The sequence below is a fragment of the Athene cunicularia genome, assembly GCF_003259725.1.
Source record: "Athene cunicularia isolate RWA chromosome 2 unlocalized genomic scaffold, athCun1 chr2_part1, whole genome shotgun sequence".
Lineage (NCBI taxonomy): Eukaryota > Metazoa > Chordata > Aves > Strigiformes > Strigidae > Athene > Athene cunicularia.
This window is the reverse complement of record NW_020799095.1, coordinates 27,807,857-27,832,859: the sequence shown is the minus strand read 5'-3', so window position 1 is coordinate 27,832,859 and position 25,003 is coordinate 27,807,857. Positions and strand designations below refer to the sequence as shown.

Below are 25,003 nucleotides of genomic sequence, written 5' to 3'. Positions count from 1 at the left end.
AGACAGCGCATTAACTAATCAGCTTTTAACTTAACACTGAATTTATTATGTGCTGGTTTCAGTCCTTTCTGGGAACAAATACTGTGTGAGAGGTCTTGGCTCTCTTGAAGTCAATAATTCAAGTGTACTGCTGTCCCACAGAATTTAAAGGTATCACTTTTCAACCAGGGCTGAGATTGCCTTATTACAGACTCGTTATTCATTCCAGTACAATCTTTCCCAGCTACAAATCTTAAAGTATCTCCACACCAGAGATCCTTGCGTGGTGAACTTTAAACTTAGCAGTGGGAAAAAAAGTTGAAAACTGTAGCTGTAACCTTTTATTTTTTCCTGCATTCCTATTGAAGATGTGGACAAGAGTGATGAAAAGAGTATTGCTGAAGCTTCTGAATCTGTGTTGCAGAGAGCAGTTCACCATTGGATCTGCAGAAAACTTGCATATGCTCTGATGCAGCTGGTGCCCATCTGAAATATACTGCCTTTGAACTGTTTTTTGTTTGATGTGGCAGATGTCTGAGGCTATTTGCTGCCATTCCAGTAAAAAAGGGAGTCATTACAAATCCGGAGTCCATATTGACACATCTGCACTGAAGCACCATCTGGAAGCCATATATCTGCCACCATGCAGTAGTGATTGCCATCCTTAAAGCTGTTAGTGACTTTTTAAGAGATGCTCAAGGGACTCACTTTCTCCACTATGTCCATGTAGCTAAGTTAAAGCCCCTATTTAAGAGACTCTGGTGGAAAGAGTAAACATCCATAAATACTTACTGCTGTTGTTGAAGGGCTTGGATCTTATTCTAGATTAAAAGCTTGATTCTAGTTAAAGATTAATTATTACAAGTGAATAGATGCAAGTAATTCTACATAAACTGCATTTCGACTATAGCAAACTACCTAGTTTTGGATAATATCTTTGTTCTGTGTTACCTTTATCACAGAAACTATACTAGCAATTTTTGTGGTACTAAAATAGTACCCGGGCATAATACCCAGGCATAACTCAAACTGACTGCAAAACAGCTGATTTATTTCAGTTTTTAATTTTAAAAATTTCTTTTCCTTTCCTGTCTCAGTTAAATTCTTTATTAATCTTAATAATAGTCATCTATGCTTGTGAACTAAGTCTAAGAATATTTTAAAATAATGTTATTTGGATGTCCTTTTATCTTCCTGACTTAATTAGAGTTCCACTGTGTCGTGATAAGATTCCATGTTTTTTAGCTTGAACCAATTCTAACTTTAGTTCTAAATCTCTCAATTATACGTAATTGTGTATACACCTTCATTTTCAGGGAATGTCTTGGTGAAGCACATGAACCTTGTGACTGCCAAACCTGGAAGGACTGGCTACAGAAAATATCTGAAATGAAACCAGAAGAACGTAAGAGTCATGGCTCGGGGTGGGGGGGATTAATTTGTTTTTGCCATTGTTGTTACATTTGGTTTTAGAGGGATTTTTTAGTTGCATTAAGTAAAAACTCTAAATTGCTTAGAAAATAGGGTAAAAGGGGAAGAAAATTAAATCTCTGAATGAGGGGCTGCTACACACTCTAACTGCATATTAGGGAGCACTACAATCGACTGTTCTTTGTAAACCATTCCTCCCCCTATATGCACGTGTGGTTCAGTCAGGGCACACAGAACTCTTTTCCTTTCCTTTTACAGCTTTGTTAATTGATTTATTCCTCAATATAACTTTATTTGTCCTGGGCAATTTGAAACCTTTTAGCCCAGTTGTGTTCTGTGTGGTTGTTTGTGTGCTTTAAAACTACTTCAAACAAACAGGTGATAATAAAGTAAGGTTCAGGGTGAATTGCAAGGGAATTGTGGGGAATGGCTTAATGATAAACAACATTTACTGAAAAAAACAATAAAGATTAGGTTTACACAGGACAGACGTTTTCTTTGTTAACATTAAGAAAAAAAAAAGATTAACAGTAATTTGCATAAGTACTAACTTAACTTGGTTGCCACAGTTCAGAGCCTTTCCACAATATGTTATAAATATTCTGGAAAGCATAGAAAATTTTATAAAGAGGCAAAATACACCACACTTCATCAAACTATGCTAATTTTTCTCATATATGTATTTGCTCATTTATATATTATGTGTCATATAATATATAAATGTGTATAGAAATATATGTGTGGAAATACATAGAAATATATAAGAATAATATATATAGTATGTAATTAGAAAATATATATATTTGTATCTATGAGAATATATATAGTGAAGATTTATGATATTCTGTCAAGAAACAGGTAAACATGTACCTTTCCTAATCTGATTTTCACAAAAGATTACACAAGTACAATTTCAACTTCTCTGTTTTTGCATGCTCCATATCCTCCTGTCACCTTCAAAAAGTTGTGGGAGTGAGTGAGGCATATGAAGATGCTGCCAACTGCCTGTGGTTACTGACGAACTCCAAACCATGCGCCAACTGCAAATCTCCAATTCAAAAGAATGAGGGCTGCAACCACATGCAATGTGCAAAGGTAAGAAAGACCCTTCGTATAATTTGTTGTGAAACCATAATTCAGGTTGGGTATGTCATGTATATGTTGCAGGAGCACAGACACCCGAAACCTCTGAGATGTCATGCCTGAGATCTAATGGAACCTGTTACAAGAGTTAGATAATTTGCAAATGGCAGATGACATGTATTTAGAAAATGTTTAATACTTAGTGAAATCTGTTTGGCTGGCTGGTGAACATTGTAATGATTGAAATTTCATAAACACCTAAGAATTACTGGCAATACAGTATGAAACTTAAGGAAACAGAAATAATTGATAGTTTAATCATCATTAGTGTTGCAAAAGAGAAAAACACTTTTAGTAGGCAGAAGATTAAATGTTTTAAGGAATGGTAAGCTTGAAGGTTTTTGCCTCACTACATTTTTCTTTTGCATTATTTCTCTAACGTAGCAACAAAACAGAAGTTTAAGTGGAAAACTGTAAACAGGAATTAATCAGTAGGAAGGAAAGACAGCAAAGATCAATTCCAAAAGAAACTTATTGGTGACAGCAGCCAAAAAATTAGTCATGAGTTTGCACTATGCTACCAAAATAGAAAAAATATTTCTTGCTATGAGTTCAGTATCATTTGAGAATGCTTTTTCTCTCAAATTGTTAAGAGCAGCATATTTAGAATACTGTTAGTTTATGTCAGAAATACCTTGTATAACTACAGCTAATACCTCTTTGAGGAGCATCATTAAAAATAAGAAAGTAGCACACACACTTGACATAGTTAGCCTCCAATAAAAAGCTAAGAGATTTAGAAAATAATTCTCTTTATTTTTCTGGAAGTGTGTTAGTCTCCATTGCTAATCAGATCCCATTTTCTTTATATTATCATCACTTATTCTCTCTCTTCCTGTGATAAGAATTGAAGGTTGGGACTTTTTTTGTGTCATTTCTTTGGTTTTGTCTGAGGCAGCAGAGAACAGATTCTCCTCCACTTTGGTTTATGCCAAGTTTGCTGTTTGGGGATTTTTATTCTTTAAATGATTTTTAAAAGAGCTCATAAATTCCATAGTGCTGAAAACCGTAAAAGGTATGTTTATTGCAGCTTTTGCCACTGACCTCATCTCAACTGAACAGAATTACTGCTTCAGGCTGGAGAAGAATTTGGCCATTAACCACTGTTGAATGTTGATAATTTAATTCAGTACCATTCTGAGGCACCGGCCGACAACCACAGTTCTCTTTTCTTCTTTGATGCTGTACCTTATAAACAGTTTAAATTGTTGTTAAAACGTCAGATTCCTTTTGTGGTGGAGAAATCTCTGCAAATAGAAGATGCCTCCCCTCAACCTAGTGAGGAAGGAGAGGAACCGGGTATCCTCAAGCTCATTTCAGGACCCAGACACAAAATATAGTTGTCACCTCTCTTGTCTCTTCTTCTGCTGAAGTAAGGGTCTGCAACAGAGCTTTTGCTGCAGTAAGGTCTGCTCAAGCTTACTACATGATGAGCTACAACTGCCTCTTAGCAGCTAGTACGTGCCGTGGTGTAGAGGAGGACAAACTTTATACTCATATAATCACATTTCTGTACTTAAGTGGACATATTGCTGTTTTAGGATCCCAGTTTCTAAGGAGACAAAGCTTAGGCTGTCCTGCTCTCTCACTCCCCTACTTGTAGTAGGTTTTTAACTTTCTGGGTACTTTGAACCACGTATGAGGGAACAGGACGGGGTTCATGGATATTAAATTACTGCAAATTTCATGGAACTTGGTAGCTGTATGGTGCAGAGACTTGATTTGTGCTGCCACCAAGAGAGAGGCTGAAATACCTACTCAGCAGTTACCTGCTCAGCAGTTACCTCTTCTGCTTGGCTCAGATGGTGGCCAGGCAGCAGATGTGATTTGTTAAGCCTAAGCAGTATTGCTGCGTGGCTAGGTGATCATACAGGCATGTAAAACAGAGCTCAGGGGTTTGGGAGATGTGTAGAAACAGATGATGTGGTTTCAGATGTTTAATTAGAGACTGAGGTACTGGAAGATAGTCTGGGAACATTGGGTCAATCTTTTCTGAGGAGGCTTTTGGAGATGTGAGGGATTATGAGACATATATGATGAAGTGATCATGGAGGGAGATAATTTGGGAGAGGTGAGATTATTATAGTATATAGTATATACATAAATTTTTATTCTGTTGCTTGTGAAACAACTTGTTTCATACTGGTTTTTGAATATTTTGTATTTTTTTTTTCTTAATATGAGTGGTTTTGAATGGTAGGCACATGATGCAGTGATACACACTTAACACTTTTATATACAATTATTCTCACACTTCATTCTCAGCACTCATCTTACCATTTTGTATAAGCAAACAGCTTCAAAAAATGTTTAAGCCCAGAGAATGTTCAGTACAATAACAAGAAATACCCTAGTCTGCATTGCTTTTTAGAAGAAAATCAGCACCACTGGTGAGACAAAATAAGCAAAAGTACAATGCAAGAATTAGATTCCATTTCTTCCTCTAATGTATCTAATTGATTGTATAAAACAACTACTGATAAACACATCTGGTATGAACTAGGTATTCTTGAAAAGGTTAAGATTATCAAAGAGAGAAGAAATGCAACAATTTATCAAATCTCAGTAATAGTATTAATGCCTTCATATTAATCAATGTAAATTTTTGCTTCATTTTTTCAGGATTTTGGTTTGCTTATCTGTAGAACAGATAAAATAAACAGATTCACCAAGTCGTAGTCTTTTGCTCATCCATCCATAAAAAGCTTCCAATTATTTTGAAATAAACTAGCTGAGAACTCAGTGCTGAGCTAAGAATATTTAATACCGTTTGATCTTCTTTCATACAGAGAAGCCTCCTGGATAAGTCAGATCTCCTTGTAAGGTGTTACCTATTTTAAAAGCTCTCTACTCAGTTGATGCAGAAAAAGCTTACATTGAAGTAATCACTCTTCAAAGTTTATTTCTGGTTTCTTCTCTCTTGCTTTCGTAGCTGTTATTAATATTTTTCATCAGGAACACCACATGACAAAAATACCAGTAATCACATTTTTTAATTGATATTGAGAAAAAAATTGCCCTTTCTCAGGAATAGTTTCTGTGTCACTTTAAAAATGGGACTGTTGTTTTTTAAAACAAAAACAAAAACCCAGGCCTGATCAGCTGTATTTATCATCCACTTAAAACTTAACTTGTGGATGCAACACAATCTTGTCATCCAAGGAACAAAAGACATGTATGACTGACATGGTTTGATGACCCAGATCTTCTGTAGTAAGTAAAATAGGAAGGAGTCTCCTCAGAGATTTTTCTGACCATAAGCACACTCCGAATAATGTTAATTCAGTTGTTCATGGAGGAATAATGATGCATAACTGCAAATCTACAATGTATCTGCTGCTTTTTTTTCTATCCCTTTGTTCTTTTTCTTCCTAAAGTGCAAATATGACTTTTGCTGGATATGTTTAGAGGAATGGAAGAAGCACAGCTCTTCCACTGGAGGCTATTACAGATGCACTCGCTATGAAGTTATTCAACATGTAGAGGAACAGTCCAAGGAGATGACAGTAGAGGTAACAAATGAATGTGTGTGTTTGAAAAATAACACTAAGGCTGCAATTTTCAAAATTCTTACCTACTTAAGTTCTAAACAGAAAAATACAACCTTAAATATATCAAAGCGACAGAAAGAAAACACTGCTTATTTGTGGATAGAAACATAAAATTTGGTTCTGCTTTTGGCCTTGGTAACAGCCAGTGGTTGACTTTACTCAAGTCATTTTCCTTCTCTGTGCCATGGTTTCCTCTTGTGAAATGGGCATGCTGGTACTGTAATTGACTGCTGTGCATACAGAAGACATGTCTTAATTTTGGCATTTGGAAAGTCTGCTTGAATAGCATGCTCAACACAATGTATCAACTCTGGTTACAGTATTTGAAGAGTTGTGAATGTCAAAAAGTACATTTGTCTACTTACATGGCACTCAAAGGCATTGTGTACAATGCTTCATGAATAGTGTGAATGGACACGGTTATTTAATTATATCTCATGGTGATTACTAAATTAAATCATAAAATTTATTATGGTTTCTTTTGTTTCCTCATTATTTTTCAGGCTGAAAAGAAACATAGAAGATTTCAAGAGCTTGATAGGTTTATGCACTATTACACAAGATTTAAGAACCATGAACTTAGCTATCAGGTGCAGGTCAAGCCATTTTTGCTGATTTGTGTTTCTATTTTATTTGTCAAAAAATAATTATCTTATTGGGTTTGTTGGTTTTGGGTTTTTTTTCTAGTTAGAACAGCGCCTTCTAAAAACAGCCAAAGAAAAGATGGAGCAGTTGAGTAGAGCTCTCAGTGGAAGTAAGTATTTGCTGTAATCTATGAACTTTATTTGAAATCAAAGCAACTCTTCTATGGCTAAACCTTTTTTTTTTTGATAGAGCTCACATCAGTCTGCTGTGTGGTGTGATCCCTCCAGTACTAGGAATTCATACACTCTGGGTGAAAGCTGAATGTACAGTAAATCTTATCTGTTCCAAAGAAGAAAATAGCAAGGGAGAAGCTAATATTCTGTGCTTACTTCTTTTAGTAAGAGCACTGTGGAGTCACTGAGAACTTGCTGCTGTATACTTGCAAAATATTTAACTGACATGCACATAGATGTTATTATTTTGGAGGAAAAATCAATGAAAATAAATGCTGACCTCAGCAGGAAAATATTTTCACAATGTTTGTTTTATCTTATAGCTGAGGGAGGCTGTCCTGATACCACATTCATTGAAGATGCAGTACAAGAGCTTCTGAAAACCCGACGCATTCTTAAGTGTTCTTATCCATATGGATTCTTTTTGGAGCCTAAAAGCACAAAGAAAGAAATATTTGAACTTATGCAGGTAATACATGCATATATTTTGCTTTTCTATTGTTACTCCTTTTTTGTAAAATTAGTTATCAGTGTCTTTTTGCTGGTTTTGTAGTGTAAAACTGATACATCTGTTTTGTATTTGTAACCAAGCTGGAAAATTAATGCATTTTATTACTCTGTGACACAGTAGCTTTTAGTTCAATTTTAGAATGAATGTAGAACTGAAGGTACATGTATGAAGGGGATAAGGACAGGTGGAAGGGGAAAAAAAGATACTCAACCTTTTTTGAAAATAATATTTTACCTTCAGTCTTCATTTCCTTCTCTATCTCCTCTTTCATGTCGTTTTCTACTAATGTGTCTTAACAAGTGGGTAGGCACAAAATTTGGGGAGTACCTGGGTGGTGGTGGCCCCTTTAGGGCCCCCAAAGATGTTTAGTATGCGTGAGTGCAAGGAATCCCTACTCCAGGCTGGAGAACAGCATGTAGGTTGATAAAAAGGTAGGCTAGAAGGGCAGACATTCTGCAGTATTTTGGTATTTCAAATTATATTTCCAGGAAAACGGATATCATTCTGCTTGGTATTTATAGTGCAGAGCTCCACCTGATTTTTGTTTCACTGTAAAATTATTTTATTCTGTATTTATTAACTTTTGCAGACAGATCTAGAAATGGTGACTGAAGACCTTGCACAGAAAGTGAACAGGCCTTACCTTCGGACTCCTCGCCATAAAATCATCCGTGCAGCTTGTCTTGTGCAGCAGAAACGGCAAGAGTTCCTGGCCTCTGTGGCCCGTGGTGTTGCTCCTGCAGACTCACCAGAAGCACCCAGGCGCAGGTAATCCAAACAAAATACTGTGCAAGTCAAAAAAGTTCATTGATAGCTGCCAAAGTGGGTGAATCTGCTGTCATTCGTTGACAGTGAGGTGAAGTGGAGCTGATAACGTGGTGGTTGTAAATCACCAGATAGTGACATTTAATCCTTGTGGAATCACATCTTTTCACTGAGGAAAAATGTGTTTGAGAATCACTGCTCTCTATATCACAACCTATTGCTTCCCCATTTGTAATATATTAATGATTATATGTCGTAGCTTCCATTTCACTATTTTCCATCGAGATTGTCACTAAATACTTGGTACTCTCCAAAAATCTAAAAGTATTTGCTAAAAATACCGAACAGTTCTCAAATAGTGAACAATTTAATTGTATAGCTTTCCAAATTAATTTTGAGGTAAGAATTAAAGCAGAAGACTTGTTAAGTTTCGAGAGTTACAGTTGCACTAGTTTTTTAGATGTTGATAGGTTTTGAAGCTCTGGAGTTTGTTCATACTTTCTTCTACTTCTAAACTTTATCTCTTCATTTTATAGCTTTGCTGGTGGAACATGGGATTGGGAATATTTAGGATTTGCATCCCCTGAGGTAAACTATTTATTTTTCTTCTTCTAAGTTAGTTCTGCATATTCTAGAAACGCAGGTATGATTGCAGTCTGCATGAAGAGCTTCCATATTTTGATTCAAAGCATTTCAAGTTGGTTTAAGCTTACCATTATATTTATTTCACAATAGAAGGAAATATATGCATAGCTAATTGTGCAGTGACTCTAAACAGTGCCTCTAACATGGCTATAGTTATTTAAGGTGGCATTAGACAATCTATATTGTATTCATCATTTTCTAAGTACATAACCAGTTTTTAAACTGTCTATAAACTGGTGTCTGTGTGCTGGGGAACCATCAAGTAATAAATGTATGAAATTGTGTAAATTACTTTCAACTGCAACATCAGTTCATCAGAATTTGACAAGAAGTCTAAGAAATTTCCGTCCTTCTGTAACAATCCAACAAAAACATACAAGTATACACCTAAATAGTGTTAACTATTTGAAATGTTTCTTTTTATATATTGAAGCAGGATGGAAATTGCATACTCAAATGAGATGAACTTTTGCTACTTAAGCAAGAATCAAAATTATAATTTTTAAAGTGAATATTCCATTATCTGTCTATGCGAAAGAGTAAATTGCTTTCAAGACTCTGCACTAAAATACGAGAAGCTTCCTATAAAGCCTTCCTTTATCACCTTAATTTTTATTTAATATTTTGAGAATATTAGATTAAAGCATTCAGTTAGGAAGGAAACTTCATTTCAACATTCCCTTGCTGCTGTTTTCTTTCTAGCTAGCCATTTTAAAGCATCCTGGAAAATTCCATGTACTTTTTCTATATATTTCCTTTGCTATTGTTGTTGGTGACCATCACGCTGGTAAGAAAATAGCTTGCTTTTCTACAAAAGATCAACTTGTTTCTCCTGCCTAGTTCCTCTAGTCCTTTCTTTTGAAATAAATCCACATTTGATAATGTCAAATTCACTGTGCTGTTACTGTGTCATCAGTGGAACTGGTTATGAGAAAAAGTTGGTAAAAAATATGTTGATAAGCTGTTTAGCAGTAGGTGCTATTGCAGTTCTGCTTAGATGATTGCTTATGAGTTTTTGTGATTTGCCTAAATGTGGCACTGTATCTTGCAAGTTGGTTTCTTTGCTACATAGCTATCAAGGATACTTGCAACCACCTATGCTAAAAGAATTTTATAGAATTAATAATGGTCATCTTCGTTTATTTTAGTGAATTTCCCTACATAGTTTTTTACATAGAGCTGTTTTTTTACTGACAAGTAATAGAGTACCTGTGTATACCAGATTATTACAGAAAACAAAATCTTACTGGTTTTAGCAAGGAACTCTGTTGTAGACCATTGTGTGAAATCATGATGTTCCTACCCAGTAAAATTAAAACTCCTTTTGTTTACATGTATAAAATTGTTCCAAGTAATCAGGAATAAGGTTTTATCAGTAGTAACCAAGATATCTTTCTAAAGGTTAAAAAGCAACCAAAACTTAAATGGCTGTTGGTAAAAACCATTATTTTATTGCAAACAGGTAGGAGATAAGATCTGATATAACTAATAAACCTTCGTGTTCAGTGATCATTTCTCATTATTCCTTATCCAATTCACAGTTATATAATTAGATATTATAGTATATATTTTAAAGATTTTATTTTCTGTTGTTTGAGGTTATGCCTTCCGTAGGCAATCTCTGAGCTCCCTAGGAGCTGGAAAAATACTTAAGAGAAGAATCACTTCATGTTTGCCCTGGTTTTTATGCTGTTCCATAGGCTAACAAGCATCTACTACTAATGACTGTTGAAGACAGAATATAGGGTTAAATGGGCTGGTCCAGTACAGCTATTTTTATGTCTTTACAGTTTTCATGGGCCTTACACAGATAAAAATTAGCCCACACTGATCATTTTGTGACTATTCTTTTTTGGCTTCATATGTTATTATGCACAAGAACTTGGTCTGAAACACTTAATGGAAAAGTAACATAACATATTAATACCATCAAAATTAATAAGGTCATTGTATAAGAGAAATTATACTTCCAGTTTTGAATTTTAGATACTTTAGCCGTTGAGATATTCTAGGATGAAGAGTTAATGTAAGAAAGGAAAGGTAACAGTAACGTTATCTTTCCCAAGTCATTTGGCCAAATGAAACCTTTGGATTACAGATTTCCCAAACTGGGGTTTAGGGAAGAAAATAGCAATATTCTTTTCCAAAGAGACGAGCTAGTACCTGTTTGTGTATTTTTATTGCCTTGTGTAAATGAAAAACTGAGATTAACAAGATTGTACAAGAGATCTTACCTACACAGTCAAATTCAATGTCAGCTGTGCTAAACAGAAAGTATATCTGGAAATTTGCCTTCAAGCATAAAATTAGTCTCTTAATATTAGGAAAGGCATGGCAATCAAAACATTTCCAAGTATTAAGATAATTAACCCTTGGGATGTTAGCTTGATGTGGCCAAAAGTGAGTCTTTCCCATAAGTGTTATGTAAACTGTCTTTGATAAATACACACCACATGAGAAATTACAGGCTGCGGGAGTTCAAATCCATATGGTATGGCTTGTTAGTAGCTCAAGTTAGGCAAAAATAGAGGAGATGTGTCATTTATGGAATAAAAATCCATCAAAGACTGTTCAGTAGAAGAGTATCAGCTGTGGCTTAAGAAGATCCTGAGCCATAGTCTTCTGGAGGCTGAGAAAAGTGTAACAAGTCCTGGTGTATGTCTGCCAGCTTTCTGTAGCCTTCCAAAGGTTATTTTCTATTGGCCATTGCTGGCAACAGGTTCTCTGAGATAATCTGTTAGTCTAATTCAGATTAATTGGTTTTATGTTCTAAAATCACTAGGTATATATTTATTAAAAAGTGTGTCGATGTGTGTGTACATAAAGTTTGGCATAGAACCTTCTTCAAAAAAAAGTGTACTTGGAATTCTTTAAAAAGGGAGTTTGCAAGTATTAAATGTCAGTAATGTATTTTTCTTTGCTGATTCATTATTTTATAGATTTAGGATTACCTTGTAATTTTTTTTTTATTATTTATGTTGAACATTGCATGGTATAACTTGAAATTTATTTTTCTGAAAACAGGTGATTTTATAATAAACATATAAAATCACACATTTTTTATAAAAATGTGCTCATTACATCAGAAAAATATTACTGCATGCTGCCCTGTATTTTGTAACCTTTGGTTTATGCAGGAATATGCTGAATTTCAGTATCGGAGGAGGCACAGACAGCGTCGACGTGGAGACATGCACAGTCTGCTGAGTAATACTCCGGATCCTGATGACCCCAGTGAGAGTACTTTAGGTATGTTCCTGCCTGAGGCTGGTTTTTTTTTTCTCTTCCTACTTCAGAAATTGTTTGTAGTGACTATAGTGTTTGTTCTTCTGTGGATACACTTTGAAGAAGTTTCCGATATATTGCTGTATGTTCCAGGATACCATGCAAACGCTTATTTTTGCATTTTTGTATGTGATCTTAGACGTGTTACTGATTTCATTGTGTCTGCTCCTCTTTTTAAAGAGAAATGCATTGGTCTTTCCACTAACAACTCCTCAGCTATTTAGAGCAGGTTTGCTTTGCTGAAGAAATTTTGAAAAGCACATACTTTATATGACAGTCTTATCTATATACCAGCTCTTTTATGCAAATTGAAGGGACCAGTTGTGTGTAAAGAGTATAGAAGAGGGTTCCCCTGCTACAGGCCTGCTGGAAGAGGTCATAAGGACGTATTCCAAAACCCTGCTCAGAAACTCCTGTTTTGGCAAAGACAGCCAGGAAGCAAATTGGCATGGGCTATGACTTCCAGCATGCCACTCCTCTAAGCAGTGCTACGGCTGGCAGCGCAGTCCCTTAAGGTCACTTGTCTGTCTGGGCTGTCTCCATTCTGCCAGGAGCTTTAGCAAAGTTACAAAAATAGCTCGAATCCAAATCATACTGTGACACCGTTTCTTCAGAGCTGCCAGTTGTGTGCTTGGTGTCTAAGCCATGCTGCACAAACTGTCATCACTGTGTCTCGTGAACTTAAGTCCTGTACATAGCTTGTCTTTTAAAAACAGAAGGAGAAATCCTTTACTGAGGAGAAATTAAAAAATGCATTCTTTATAAGTAGTAAAAAGCATTTTTGTGAGCTTTGGTCCTTCCCTATTACAAGTAAAATGCAAAACCATCTTGTTAGTTTGAGGGCTAGAATTTGACTGAACACTTGAGTATTGTAGCAATGACCAGTTCATACTGTTAAAACATGCAAGAGACAGTTAGTTCTTGTCACCTTATTTCATTTCAGTTTTTAAGAGGAAAATTCCATTTTCAAAAGTCAAAAGAGTTACATTTATTTTTTTTACAAAGCATTTTTTTTGAAACAGCATTTTACTTCTATTTTAATAAAACAGCAATGTCACTGATTGCTGAGGTATACACTAACAACTCTACTCTTAATTGTGCTGCAACAGGTAAAAATTACTGTAATGTTAACATTACAGCTGAGTTGTTATTTGAAAGAACAGAAACAGGCAAACTTTGGTTGTAATCACCTGTAAATGCATCCTGTAGTGTCCATGTGCAGTATTTTTCAGGACTTTCCATAAATCATGTACGTGCCTTTGAAGCACTTTGACCCTTCTGTCAACAGGCTCATGCTCCTGATGGCATACCCCATCCTTTCAAAGAGAAGAAGGGCGTTGAGAGCAGGAAGGCACAAAGGAATGAGGTGGTCACTCCTAAAACAGTGGGACTGGTGTTTGGCCCCTGTGTAAGAGTGTTGGTGTGGAAGGAGTGTTTTGGATAATTTAGTTCAGAGTGAATAAAGGAGTAAAATTATACAGCTGGAATCCAAAAGGAAGGAAGAGATTCTGTCAGTAAATAACAGTGGAAAAGGCTCTCTCACTGCTTCTTCAACCATTTTTGTTTCAATTGCCCAAACAGACACTCAGGAAGGTGGCAGTAGTAGAAGACATGGCACCTCCATGGTGAGTTCAGCTTCTATGGGTATTCTGCACAGCTCTTCGCTTCATGACTATACCCCTGTCAGTCGCTCTGAAAACCAGGATTCTCTTCAGGTATCTCCCCTAATCTCTTTTCCATTCTTTCTGCTTTGCTTGCTTTCCTCTGCTCTGCTTCTCTGTGTCATTTTGTCTCTCTGCAAATTTTCTTAATTTTTTTATGAGAAAGGGAGTATCTAGGACAACAAATTAATACATTCACACCGGTAAGACATGCTAAACAATCACTGCTGGATCAGTAGTCACCTTATAAATTCTGTTGCCAACTGTGTCAGTAAAAATTGCTTCTGACCTTTAGGAATAATGAATGAATTTCAGATTTGAGTCCAAATTACTTTTAATCCAAAATAAGTAACAAGGTGAAAGTTTTATTCTGAAAGCAACCTTATGTGTTTCAACAGGCTCTCAGTTCTTTGGATGAAGATGACCCGAACATCCTGCTAGCTATTCAGTTGTCATTACAAGAATCTGGCTTGGCCATAGATGAAGAAACTAGAGACTTTCTAAATAATGAGGCATCTTTAGGAGCAATAGGTACCTCTTTGCCTACAAGACTGGACTCTGCTCCCATAAGTATAGATAATCCAAGAGGCGCTTTGAGCAGCTCTGAGCTGTTAGAACTTGGTGACAGTCTGATGAGACTAGGTGCAGGCAATGATCCCTTTTCAGCTGATCGTCTTCATTCACACACTTGCAGCGATACAAGAAGTGGATTATACTCAACATCTAGTGATGCCGATTCCAGCAGTCAAGATCCCAATACCAATGAAAACCTACTTGGAAATATTATGGCCTGGTTTCATGACATGAACCCACAGAGCATTGCTCTGATCCCCTCGACGAGTACAGAAACGGATGAGGATTCACGGCAACCCAGTACCGAAGACGGGTCAGCAGGGCAACCAAATGTTACAGACAGAGGGCTGGAGCCTCAGGAAGAGCATGCGCTGTTTGAGGATGCACTCAAAAACGAAGGCAGAGGAACCCAAACAGAGGAAGGTACTTCTGAAGAAAACATTATTCCAGGTGAAGCGGTATCACAAAGTGGTGATAATAACAGGGAGGTAACGAGCACCCTGGATGCTTCAGGAGATACTTCAAGTCAGACTCCTCAAACCTCAAGTGAATGGATTGAACATGTGCATCTGGTATGAATGAAAACTAAGTCTGGAGTAAATGAATGGCAGTGACAGATGGTACAGTATGTGGAGTAAGCATTATGGAGGCTTTGATCCACATAATTACAGCTCAGTTGTAACCACTGACGTAACAATGGATATTTAGGAGTTCTCTTGAATTGTAGTTCTTTATAATAATGTGAACCTTTCAAGGAATATCCTTTGCATTTAATTAGGTAGTACTTGCCTTTTTGCTCTCAAGAAAAAGGAATAAGTAGGTTGTACTCCACATTCCTAATACAATGCAGCATCTGTTTAGCCTTAGGTTGATGATCCTTAACTTGAAAGTACAGATTAAAGGCTTACACTGATTATTTTGGTTGGTTTTCCTAAGAAATAGTTTATTTCATTTTTTAGAACTCATTCGTTCACCAAAATAACATTTAGCAATTCATTTGCATTTTGTTTTTGTTTTCTGTAACTTTTCCTTACTCATTTTTCATTTTTGTTAGCAGTGTGAACGGAGGTATTTAATGCTTCTCTTTAGTACTGCTCCAGGAACAAGTTTTAGGGGATATTCTTTCCCATTAAAATCAAAGATTTTTTCATGTCTATTTACAGTCCAAATGTGCCAAACTGTGAACAGGTAGCTGGCGGTAGCCTAACAAAACAGTGCAGTGTTACTCTACCAAACTAATCCCGCAATTCTTAGCAGTGAAAGAAAACACTGGGTAGCATTGCTTCTCTAAATTTAACTGGCATGTGTTGCCATGGTGACTGCATTTAATTAAATGTAGCCTGTATCTTAAGTTAATAAAACCTAATGCTGCTGTTAAACAGTTATTTTAAATATTAAAATACAGTGAGTTAGCAACAGCTATGCTGTATTTTAAGAGACACTTTAATGGAAGTGCAATCATAGTTCTTTGTTTTCATAATTCTACAAAGCATTCTATGCACTAATAGTGCAATTACTTTTAATGATAACATTTTATAAAAATGTAGGAATACAGAATTTTCATATATTAGCCAGTCCCACAATTAACGTTCAGATAACACATTCAGCTCAACATATTATGGTGCCTTTGCCTAACCCAACTGGATAGTTGCCACAGTTAAACAAGTAATTCAAATTCAGTGTCTGTTCTGGAGTAACTATGCTATTAATTGCAAAGACCTCCATAAAACCACCCATGGCCTTGCCTTTACAGTAAATAATTAAATGTTCAGTCAGTGTTTTTGCATAAACAAAACACTGCTAGGTATTTGTTCAATTGCACAATATTCATTTGCTGTGTGATTACTGTTTAGTGTAAAAAAAATTTAAAAAATAAAAAAACAAAACCACAAAAACTCCTTTTCCTAGTTGTTGTACCGTGAAAAAAAAAAATACTGGTTTTAGATTTGCTTAAAAGCATCAATCTACAGTTAGTGAGATACAATGGTACAGTATGTAATTACAACTAGAGTAAGTTGTTCAAATGGCTGTTTTAATTACGTATAATCAAAACTTGTCATAACACAAGCAAATTACATACACTCCATTTTAAGTTTTGCTTAACTGTTACCAGAGATTTGTTGATATGATATAAAGTTTATTACTACTGAGTGTGTATAGGCAAGTGTCATGGTAGCAAAGTTTATGTATTGATTACTGTGAGTTCAAGTGAGTGTTTTGGTAACTAATTCATGCAAATCCAGCTTTTGAACCTTGCAGTCACAAGGTTCATACTAGTAAAAAAATAAATAAGAATATTTTACCCTTACCCCATAAAAACCTTGTTCATTTTGCAAGCATCTTTAGAAAGAATGAAATAGAATAGTCTCAAATATTTTTCCAACTTGTCCTTTAGCCGCCCTACTCCTGACATAGTCCTGAACCTTTGGATATCTTTGAAAAATACCTATTTTAAATTGTTCTATGGTATAAAATCCTTCAACTAAAACAGTTCTTCATGAACTATCATAATGAATCGGTCTGAAAGTTGTTTAACTCACATAGCTTCCTTGAATTGTAATTTCTGAATAGAAAGATTCTCACAAAAAGATTGTGTATTGCATTGAGATGTCTTGCAAAGTTACAGTAAGATATGTAAGAGTGCTCTCTGTGAAGATAGTGAAGTTTGTGGGTTCTGGTTTTTTGTAATTTGGTTAGGTTGTGCAGTATATCCATTGTTTCTGTGTTACTCTTATGAGCATGAAATTAGCCTATTAAATTTGTATTTTCTTGGTACTTATTTTAACACCATAGTCATTGACTTTACAACTCAAAAATAAAGTTTGGCAAGACTATTTTGTAAACCTGTTAATTTTATAATGTAAAAAATTACTCTAACCTTGAATTGTTATTTGCACTTTCATAGTCTATACTTGATACATTCCCACTTTATATACAAGTAGGATACTACAACCATGTAGATGTTTGGCCAAATGAATGCTGTTAATAATATGTAAAATTCTTTGATTAAACATTTATTACTTAAACTAACTCCGTTGTGTCTCATTACATCTTAGACTTATTGTAGCAGATTCTTAAGAGTGATGATAGATATTTTTAGGATATGCTCAGTCCTGTGCCAGGCTAGCTGGGGACCATATCACAAGTTGAATGTTTTGATTTGTAAATATAAGGTACCACATTCATTAAGCTTTGCAAACGAAGTCTAAAATAGACAATTTTGTCGTCATTTCTACAGCCCTATTGTGCACTTGTTTTGCTTTGTCATTACAAAGAGTGGTGCTAAGGAGAGTTGGGGACTAATTGTGGAGGGAGACCCTGTTAATTAGTGTTATTTAGTACCACTTAATACCCGGTCTTCATTGTTACCAGGGAATCCCAGGCTGTCTCTTTAACTGGCACTAAACTGTTCTGTTCATTGTTACAATGAACAGAATAATTAGCTTCCTCCAACAAGCAGGCCAAGATGCTGGAGAGCTTCTAAAATCGAATGTACTAAGTTGGATTAGTCACTGTAAGGCACTCTCCATCACCCGCTGCTGTGGTGTCACTGCATATGCTGCAGTTAGGAAGTACCGAGTTTTACGAAGATCATATCACAAGAGCGATTTTTGGGTTTATGGCAGCTAGAACATACTAACAGACAAATTTAAAACATACTGAGGTGTTTAAAATCACAGTATCCTTCAAAATCAGACACCCCCACAGAGATCTGTTTATCAAGGCAAATTTCACTATTACCTTCTCCTTCTCTTTCCCTCTCCCAGCACGCACGAGGCACCCCACTGTAATACTCATGGAAGCCAAACATGGATATAATGATAGTTTCTTTACTAAAAGTTGTTTAGACAATCTACTCTGAATTAGTCAATGTACTGATTATTGTCCTTCTTACTCTTCTGTAGATCAACCAGATATGGAAACTTGAAAGATGTAGAAAAGCCAGTGATGATGCAAAACTGAGTGTCATTTTTACCATCTCATCCTTCTAACTGAAGAGTAAAGCACAAGATGTGCATCAAAATGAGGAGATGGTTTCCCTGTAAATACTACATAAAGCTGTGTTTGCTGTCAGTCTTTGTACGAGAGCAAAGAAATGAATGAAGGCGTTCTGCAATGATAGGCTTTCATTCCACTTGAAAAATAGGCAAGTATAGAATTTACAGTATTCTCCAAATATATAACAACATGAAACAATTCAAGTAGTTCATAAAAAAATATTTAAAATACTGGAGTAAAGAGAAAATATTTCCTAACTTAACTGCAAAGCCCTTTTTTCCTCAACTCTTCATAGATACTTAAGGTTACATCTCATCAACAAAATGTTAAATCTAATTCTCAACAGAATGGTGTTATTTGAAAATTATGCAGGTCTTACTCTTTACAGAAATCCCTTCTGCAGTGAAACACAAACTTGAGAGGGTGTTTTGCATATATTTTTTCTTTTTAGGTCATTTGCATGACTATTCAATTAAATGGAATATAAGCAAGAAAATATTTAATATATCCAGATAGATGTTCAAGTACTGCAAACAAGAATTCAGATTATAGTGATATTTTCATCCAAGCATAAGTGTCTTACCCACCACAAGATACTGGAAGAAAGATAGGGGGGGTTATCTTGGGGTTTTTTACATAAGAATTGTTCACTACATAAGAATGATTTACATAAATAGTTTTAAGGAATATTTATCAGTTTATGAACCCAGGTGTTTTTCTGTGAGCAACAGGGAATATAACTCTGCAAATTGTTCATCAGTTATAGCTTGGCCACTGCACCTTCTGCTCTAATTATTAGATCAATTTTATTTATAATAATCTGTCTGAAAAAAAGGTCTTACTTGGACACTAGCATTTCTACTCTGCAAATGCCAATCTTACTGTCCACATTTTCTAGCATGGCAGTCCATGTGGCCAACATCATCACCTTTAGGGATGCAAACAAACAGCAATGTCATACTAATTAGTCAACAAGATTCACTAATGCTATTGGCAAAGAATACTAGAATTTATAACATGTTATAACAGAAAATTTTAAATTCTGCAATTTATTCAAGAAAAGTAATTTTTTAAAAAAATTTAAATTAGTGGTCTTCATTTTCTGTTCAGACATCTTGGAGTTTGAGGCCCTTCTTGTGACCATGATGTCTTTATGTATAATTCAGCAGCAGGCACCACTTAAAATTCCAGTTCTGTTTTTTAGAGCATATACAGACAGAGTTACTGAGCACAGCAGTCCAAATTCTGCTTGGCTATAATTTAGCATTCCAATCCCATACTTCCATTATTTAATTCTGTCCTGGAAAGCAGAGGAAATTGGTAGACTTTGTTGTCACATTTACTTTATTTGTACAAAGTGAGCACAATATACATGGCACAGAAAGAAACATTAGGATGTAGACCTTTACAGTGCATGTGATGTTTATTCATTATACAAGAAGATATATAAGATACTTAGATGAAGTAACTTCTCCTTGATACACAGCTGGTCTTGATACATATTTGCTCTTTCTGCTACCATATAGCTCTTCTCCAAAATAGTGTTAGAGATTTAAATTAGATAAATAGGTGAGATATCACCAAAGATGCACTTTGAATAGACTGTCAAAATACTGAAGACCACGATTCCAATAGGGCATAACCTATTTGTAGCTACTGTTAAAACAAAAAAAGAAAACATTTTTCATAAATTATCTTATTCTGTTGTATAGACTCAGGTTGGAAATCTTTACACTGCAACATAATAGCAATTTGTTATGTAAAGAGATTCTGTCCTCTTATATGCCCTATTTCGTTGCAATTTTCATGCTTGTCAGCCCTTCTAAGTTTTGCTTGAGTACAGGGCTTCTGCTGTATCATAGCAGCACAGCAGTCCCGTTTCATCTTTGAAGAAACTCCAGTGAAATCAAATAAGGATGAGTGTAGTTCTACATTCCATTGTAATAACAATGTAGAGAAATGTTGAAGTTCACTAACAGAGCTAGACAAGGAATAGAACAGGGACTGCAGGAAAAACTCCCAGACTAAACCATGGACAAATATCCTAGGCAAGTTTGAACTGGTTGCAGAATCCAACAAGTAAGAGCAATTTGCTGCAAAACATCATGGAAAATTAGGTATTCTGACAGTTATCTCGGGTACTCACACTTGCAATGCAGGATGGCACAAAGAATGCCAAAGGCCACAGGTGCCAAGATCAGAACTGGGAACATTTCAGGTACTACAGCGACGTCCCACTGGAGATAGTGAATGACACTCAGGCTCAGTTTATTGCCTGCTACAGCAAGTCCTTTGACTAGTGTATGAAGAGACAAAAAGTCACAAAATTATACAGTGAGCCTGCCCCTTTCAGGATCTGGAAATGCCCTAACTACACAGTTACTGGGAAACAGACTCCCCATGCAATACATCGAACTACAGCCACAGAAGGGCTTGAGCACTGCTTTAAAAAATGCAGTTGAGGCTGCATCAGAAGCAGGGGGGCAGGGAGCTGCCTACCCCACAGGAAAAGTTCATTTAAAAAGTTACAGTGACAATCCCAAGTGACCTGTTAAGTGCAGCTGGCTGAAAAGGACAAACTTCTGTCATGTTTTTGAAACATGTGTGAAACAGTAATAAACTGGCAACAGTATAAGTGAGGTTAGTTTGCACTTAGTATGAACTCTTATGCAACTGGCATATCTCCTTTACATACTTTTACTAATTAATTAAAGAGAAAGTCTATGTGATTAACAAGTTGATTTACATTCACAGTGGAAATGTGCATGTGGTCCCTTCAGGAATCAGTGTTGACTTGCAGCTGTCATACTGGCTTATAATGGAGATATGAAAACATTCTTTAACAAAAAACATACATAAAGAAAATGAACTTCCACAGTCACAGTTAAAGCAGTACCTTCTTCTGTCACGGGTGCAAAAAGCGATAAAACCAAAGTCACAAGCAAGGTTGCACCCAAGGACCACATCATTGCATCGTAAAGGCTAAAACCCAAGACTAAAGTATTTTTAGTGGCATGCAGTTTAGTTGGAACCATTAATTCAAATCCTGTTCAAAGACTCACATCAAAACTGCTCCAAGCTCCAGGATCCTCAGGAACTGTCTCAAACGAAGCAGAAACAGTAACCTGTAAAGATAACCTGTTAAGCAGAAAGCCTGTACTACAGGATCCCCCATTTGCAAGATGTAATAGTGGAAACCTCTCAGCTGTTAGAAAAATAAGTCCCAAGAGCCTGAACTGACAAAACATGACAAGTGCAGAAATACTGATTTTTGTTAAACGGCGTATTTTTGCTGTTCTTGTATCACAGAAGCATTTCAGAGTACAAATAAAAGTAGTTCAAGAGACATCTTAACATGCTTTAGAAGAACAAAGTACTTGTGGTCATGATATATTATCTCTGCCATTGCTTTACCTAGCCATGTCCCACAAGGCCAAAAACCAAAGACCTTAAAAAATCTGGGGTTAGTTCTTGGCTCTATCACACACTTAAATGAATAATTAAGATCCAGAAGCTGCAAAGATAGATACATGCTACTCATGCAAGTAATAATTGTGCAATACATTTCAAGAATAGCATCATTTTTAGCTTTGAGAATTAAAAGAGTAAAACCTGCTTTTCTCACAAGAGACCTAGTAAGTACAGAACCTTAGTACAGGACCATGCAGAAATGCAAAGTGCACCAGTCAGATTCATACCAAATTACATGCATTTACAATGCAAATATTTCTGGAGAAGCACTCCAGGTGCATCATCTACAGCTGACTGTGGAACAGTGACACACAGAAAATCAGCATAAAGGACTCTTCAGATGTGAGCTAGCAGACTATAGGATAGCAGTAGGAAGCTAAGAGGAAACAATGCAGTTAAATCCACTGCAGTACAATTCAACTATGTAAGCAGGAGATGCACAGTGTGTGTGTGTGGAAGTGCATCACTTCCAATAAATAACCAACACCCTCCTCGAAAGCTCCCGAGAAGCAATGATTCATTCAGTGTGTCACTACTATTCACGCTCCAACTCCCCAGGTGGAGCCAACATTTTGTTTTCTCCACTTCTCTGTCCTATTTACATTTGAAGTCCCTTGGAGCAGGGATGTATTCTCATGACCAAAAAGCTCAGCCAAGAGCACCTCTTTCTTTTATTGAGGCAAAAATAAAATGAAGTGGAAATATGCATTAATTGGAAGAAAATAGATTCACTCCCCAGCTTTAGCTGAGCTTACACTGTGCTAAATCCCTCAGCTAAATCGGGCATTTCCAATTCCCACAGTCTAACAGTTGCCTTTCAACACACTTCACTTCAAAGAGAGTCTAGTTCTATTAAGGAGAATCAGGAAACTGTAGAGGATGATCAAAATTTAGGATTAACGTTGTCAAACTTGGAATCCTCTAGAGAGGAACTTAGAGAGGGTACTTTTCAGAAGTCCTGAGCCCCCGTCCCCTGCTACCCATAACTACTGGCTTTTCAGCAACTCTCAAATCAGAATATTTCAGCTATTGCCTACATAAAGAATTAAGTAACAAAAAAAGTTAACCCATTGTAATTTCATTGGGTGTAAATGAAATAAAAGACATGCTGACAACTTTGGACAATATATCCTAACCACTGCTCTTTCTGTTGCCTTTCAGGCTAGGGAGTGATTAAACAGCACTGACAGCAATCCCTGCCTCTCCATTATGGTAACTCTGATGGCCTTTCACAAGGCCAACAGGATAATCACACTCAGTGCGCTGTAATCTCAAGGTGTCATTTACCAAGGTTCCATTGAAATGACAGTCATTAATGAATCTGCACTTTGACTTGTCAAGAAATACTGTATTAAAAGTCTTCTGCCAACACTACATAAATATGGTTGGCTAAAACCCACTGAATTATCTTAAAATATCACCTCAAATTAGGTTACATAAAGCTTGAGCATTTTTTATTCAAATTATTTAAAAGCAGAAGAAAAAAATCACAGTGGATATGTTATCAGAACAATATACGGTAGCATATTTAATTAGAATATAGAGTAAAACAGATGCATCCTACATTTGTGCAGAAGAGAAAAAGACTCTGTAGTGTTTTGGAAAAACCAAAAGGGAAGAAGCTGGGAGTGGGGAAGACGGTAAAAGGCTACAGTAAAATGAGTTGAAAAAACCCAACTATTTCCAAATATACTTGTTATCCATTAACACTGTATCTTAGCAAATTCATAGAATAAAAACCTTCACAAAGCATTAGGTACTTACCTGGGCAGGAACAGACACCATCACTCATTTCTACCCCATTTCTATGCAGACCAGTGATGCTATGCCAACATGACAGCACTGAGGGGGCCCCAGCAGTGGAGGACTTCTGAGGGCTGTTGGGAAGAAAAGCAGGCAGAAGCTGCAAGGAGAGTAGTTGGGGAGAGTTGAAAGATTCCTGTGAGATCACATTTAAAAAACCTAAAGAATTTAAAGATTAAATTAAAAAGATTAAATGTATTAAAGAAGCAGAGGGAAAAAAAAAAAACAACAACAAAAAAAAACCCCACACCACACAATCAAAGAACTATGAACAGTTTGCAAGATAATGATGGTAAAATAGGATTTAAGTCAAATCAGAAATAAATTTGGTACCTGAGACAAGAAAGTCAAAGTTGATGTGAGAGAAGTGCAAGAAATTAAGCATAGCTGCCCATGAGTCAGTACCAACCCCAGCAAACCCTCCAGCTGCTGCACGCAGCATGAGTGGAGCATCCATAAACAGATCCCTGCAAATTATGTCTAATAATTATGCAGTTGTTAGCATAAGACCATTGAATGAAGTAGCCTCTGTTCTACACAAAATAATAATTTGATTTTAGCTGGGTCATTTTCCTCTGTAAAAAAAAAAAAAAAAAAAGTTATTACAGAAGGTGATTTGTTCTTTTTGTCCACTGAAAACAAGACTAAAGGACATCAATTTAATTTGTACCAGAGAAGGTTTCAGTGAAGCCGAAGGATGAAGGCTGAAGGCTGAGTATGAGGCTGCAAATACTTGTGTGTAAGCGGACATTTACTTCTTAACATCAGATTGGAGGCACGTCTACACGGGATGGCCTGGGCCCATGTAAGTGGCATCAGGGTAAGGAACCACTGTTGGGTACGTGGTTCCCACATTAATCTGACAAAGCTTTAATGGCCTTCTAAATTACTTGATACGTGACTGAGGGTCCATGCAGAGGGGCAGTTTACTTAACGAAGACTGAAGCCGGTGTATGTTGAGGCCAAGATCCAGAGTCACTGTTCTTCTGAATCAGAACGACGGTTTAAGTCCACCACGACCTCCTACCCTCTGATTTTCTGGTGAGCAGGAAGGATGGCAGCTGTCCGTCCTCAGACGACGGAGTCCGGCGTCCCCCTGCAAACGGGGAACGGAGCAGGTACCGGAGGCAGCTCCCGCGCTTTGCTACACCTGCCGGGTCTCCCCTTGGACTCGCCGGGACTGTCACGGGTTTTGTGAGGCAAGAGATGTGCCCTGCTTGGGACAGGAACCCCTTCTCTTGGGGACCGAGAGCCAACGCTCCCTGCCAGCCATTTCTGAGATCTGCAGCCTTCACGCTGCCAGGACACGGGCCCACGGAGCTCCGCTCCGCCCCTGAACCCTCCCCGCCAAGCCGAGGCCCCAGTCCC

The 25,003-nt window shown here is 36.7% G+C and overlaps 2 protein-coding genes across 6 annotated transcripts in view; both read left to right on the top strand.

The window, feature by feature from the left end:
• ANKIB1 (ankyrin repeat and IBR domain containing 1) overlaps positions 1-17,369 on the top strand; it is an 86,341-nt gene extending 68,972 nt beyond the window's left edge. For 3 of the 5 annotated variants that reach the window (XM_026843774.1, XM_026843776.1, XM_026843775.1), the window contains exons 10-20: positions 1,296-1,384; positions 2,375-2,505; positions 5,931-6,065; positions 6,608-6,694; positions 6,792-6,858; positions 7,246-7,391; positions 8,023-8,201; positions 8,735-8,786; positions 11,981-12,092; positions 13,710-13,843; positions 14,188-17,369. In XM_026843774.1, coding sequence (XP_026699575.1) covers positions 1,296-1,384; positions 2,375-2,505; positions 5,931-6,065; positions 6,608-6,694; positions 6,792-6,858; positions 7,246-7,391; positions 8,023-8,201; positions 8,735-8,786; positions 11,981-12,092; positions 13,710-13,843; positions 14,188-14,940 — 1,885 coding nt within the window. In that variant the 3' untranslated portion in view covers positions 14,941-17,369. The remainder of the gene's footprint in view (positions 1-1,295; positions 1,385-2,374; positions 2,506-5,930; positions 6,066-6,607; positions 6,695-6,791; positions 6,859-7,245; positions 7,392-8,022; positions 8,202-8,734; positions 8,787-11,980; positions 12,093-13,709; positions 13,844-14,187) is intronic. The other 2 variants (XM_026843777.1, XM_026843778.1) reach the window with 2 other exon arrangements.
• A 7,056-nt stretch (positions 17,370-24,425) lies between these two features.
• GATAD1 (GATA zinc finger domain containing 1) overlaps positions 24,426-25,003 on the top strand; it is a 3,914-nt gene continuing 3,336 nt past the window's right edge. The window contains exon 1 of the mRNA XM_026843248.1: positions 24,426-24,455. Coding sequence (XP_026699049.1) covers positions 24,426-24,455 — 30 coding nt within the window. The remainder of the gene's footprint in view (positions 24,456-25,003) is intronic.